This window comes from Odontomachus brunneus, unplaced genomic scaffold, assembly GCF_010583005.1.
Source record: "Odontomachus brunneus isolate Ranch 3 - 2012 unplaced genomic scaffold, Obru_v1 Obru_scaffold_207, whole genome shotgun sequence".
NCBI lineage: Eukaryota > Metazoa > Arthropoda > Insecta > Hymenoptera > Formicidae > Odontomachus > Odontomachus brunneus.
Window position 1 is genome coordinate 106021 of NW_022639657.1, and position 1985 is coordinate 108005.

General features: G+C 33.8%; 1 protein-coding gene across 1 annotated transcript in view; it reads left to right on the forward strand.

Annotated features, from left to right (window-relative positions):
- Positions 1–1484: 1484 nt before the first annotated feature.
- The window catches only part of LOC116852218 (torsin-like protein), a 31995-nt gene continuing 31494 nt past the window's right edge, over positions 1485–1985 (forward strand). The window contains exon 1 of the mRNA XM_032832335.1: positions 1485–1722. Coding sequence (XP_032688226.1) covers positions 1536–1722 — 187 coding nt within the window. The 5' untranslated portion in view covers positions 1485–1535. The remainder of the gene's footprint in view (positions 1723–1985) is intronic.

The following is a 1985-nucleotide window of genomic DNA, read 5'->3' on the forward strand; positions in this document are numbered from 1 at the left end:
ATTAATTAATTACTAAATTTATTAATTTATTATTATTTTGCTGAGAAGCAATTATAGCTAATGTCGAAATACGCTTTCGATCAGCCATTTTGTACAACACATATGTAGGCACAACACACATGTAGTATGTCACATTGAGCATTCTTCCATGACTGTTCGAAAACTCCTCTCGATACCAACTCCACTAACCCCACCAAGCCCATCCACCACAGCCACTTTCCGTCGTGGACTTTCAGTGTTTTCGAACGCACCCTAGTTTATGAGGCATAAAAAAATTAGAAATTATAAATATATTTTTTTTAAATATTATGATTTTCTTATTTTTCATATTCGCACCATAATTCTCAGCATTTGATTACTATCAATATTTAATAGTATTTGATTACTATCAATATTTAATAGTATTTGATTACTATCAATATTTAATAGTGATTTTATTATCAGTATTCGCCAGAAATTAAGTACTGACGAAAAATTATTACTTATCAGTATTACATTTCTGTAAGGGAAATCGGATGCGAGAGTTTACTAAATACGATTGTTACTAAACTGGTTTTAAGCTGCCGTGTAAACTTAGTCATAGATTAATAGCATGTTCGACTGGCTCTGGTTTAACCCACTCTAGGTTATTCAGCTTACGTTTATTGGTCGAACAAGTACTTATAAGTTTTATGATTGGCTAGTAGAGACTTATGACGTCATTAATTGCTCTCGGAGCGATTAACCCAGGGCCAGTCGAACACGCTATAAGTTTACATGGCAGCTTAAAACCGATTTAATAACTACCGTAGTTAGTAAACTCTTGAATCTGATTGAAGTATATTTCTAGATCTAAAAGAATATATCAATCGGATTCGAGAATTTATTAAATACTGTTGTTACTAAATCTTTTAAGCTGCCGTGTAAACTTAGTCAATGATGTTGCTTTCCGTAATAATCTTCTAGCTCTTACGGAAAAGCAACATATTGATTGGTTGTCGCGCGAACTTCCGCCGCGCGGCAAGCATTACCGCGTCCTGTGTGCAGCAGCCATAACCTGCACACTTCGGGTGCTTTCCAATTGCTTAACACATCTTGGGGTGCGTTCAGATTCCCTACCTAGGTGCACTCTGTTACTAGAAACACTATAGTATATGTCACATATACTATAGCACTTCTTGTATTAGAGTGTACCCGGGTAAGGAATCTGAACGCAGCCTTGACACACACGTACACAAAATCAGTTTATTGGTCACATGTTATCTAAAATATTTTGTAAAATAATATGCAACCAATAAACTGGTTTTGTGTAACACAGTGTACGCAACTGGAAAGTACTCTTCATTTTTAACGAACACTAGTCATTTATGGCTGCGTTTTAAAGGCTGCGTTCCGAAATTCACTGCCAGTGCTGAAATTCTATAGTATACGTAACATGAACTATAGATTTTCAGTACTGGCAGTGAATTTCAGAAGGCAGCCAAAATTCACTATTAGACTGGCAGTCTAGTAGTGAATTTTAGAACGCAGCCGTAAATGGCCGGTGTTCGTTAAAAATGAAGTGTGCAGGTTACATTTTCATACTTCTGTTTATCTTAACTTTCGTTATATTTATACGATGTGAGTTTATAACGTTTGGCGTAGTCGGTGCTTTAAGTGGTTTAGGTTATTATGTATATGAAAATTACAAATGTGTGTATCAAGAATGTTGTTCAGACGAGTATATTCTTCACGATGTAGACAGTAAGTTATGAACATATATTCTTCTACCCGCACTCGTCAATGTACTAATAATTATTTATTTATTAAACATGATAGACGTGCATCGATTAATTTAATTATGTTACGAGATTGCACTATACATTGTTTTGATATATGGCTACACCTATATATGATACAGTCCATATACCTATTTCATATCACATTGTGTAGTAGTTTATTCATAAAAATCCAATTAAATTTTGAATATATATATATATATATATATATATATATATATATATATA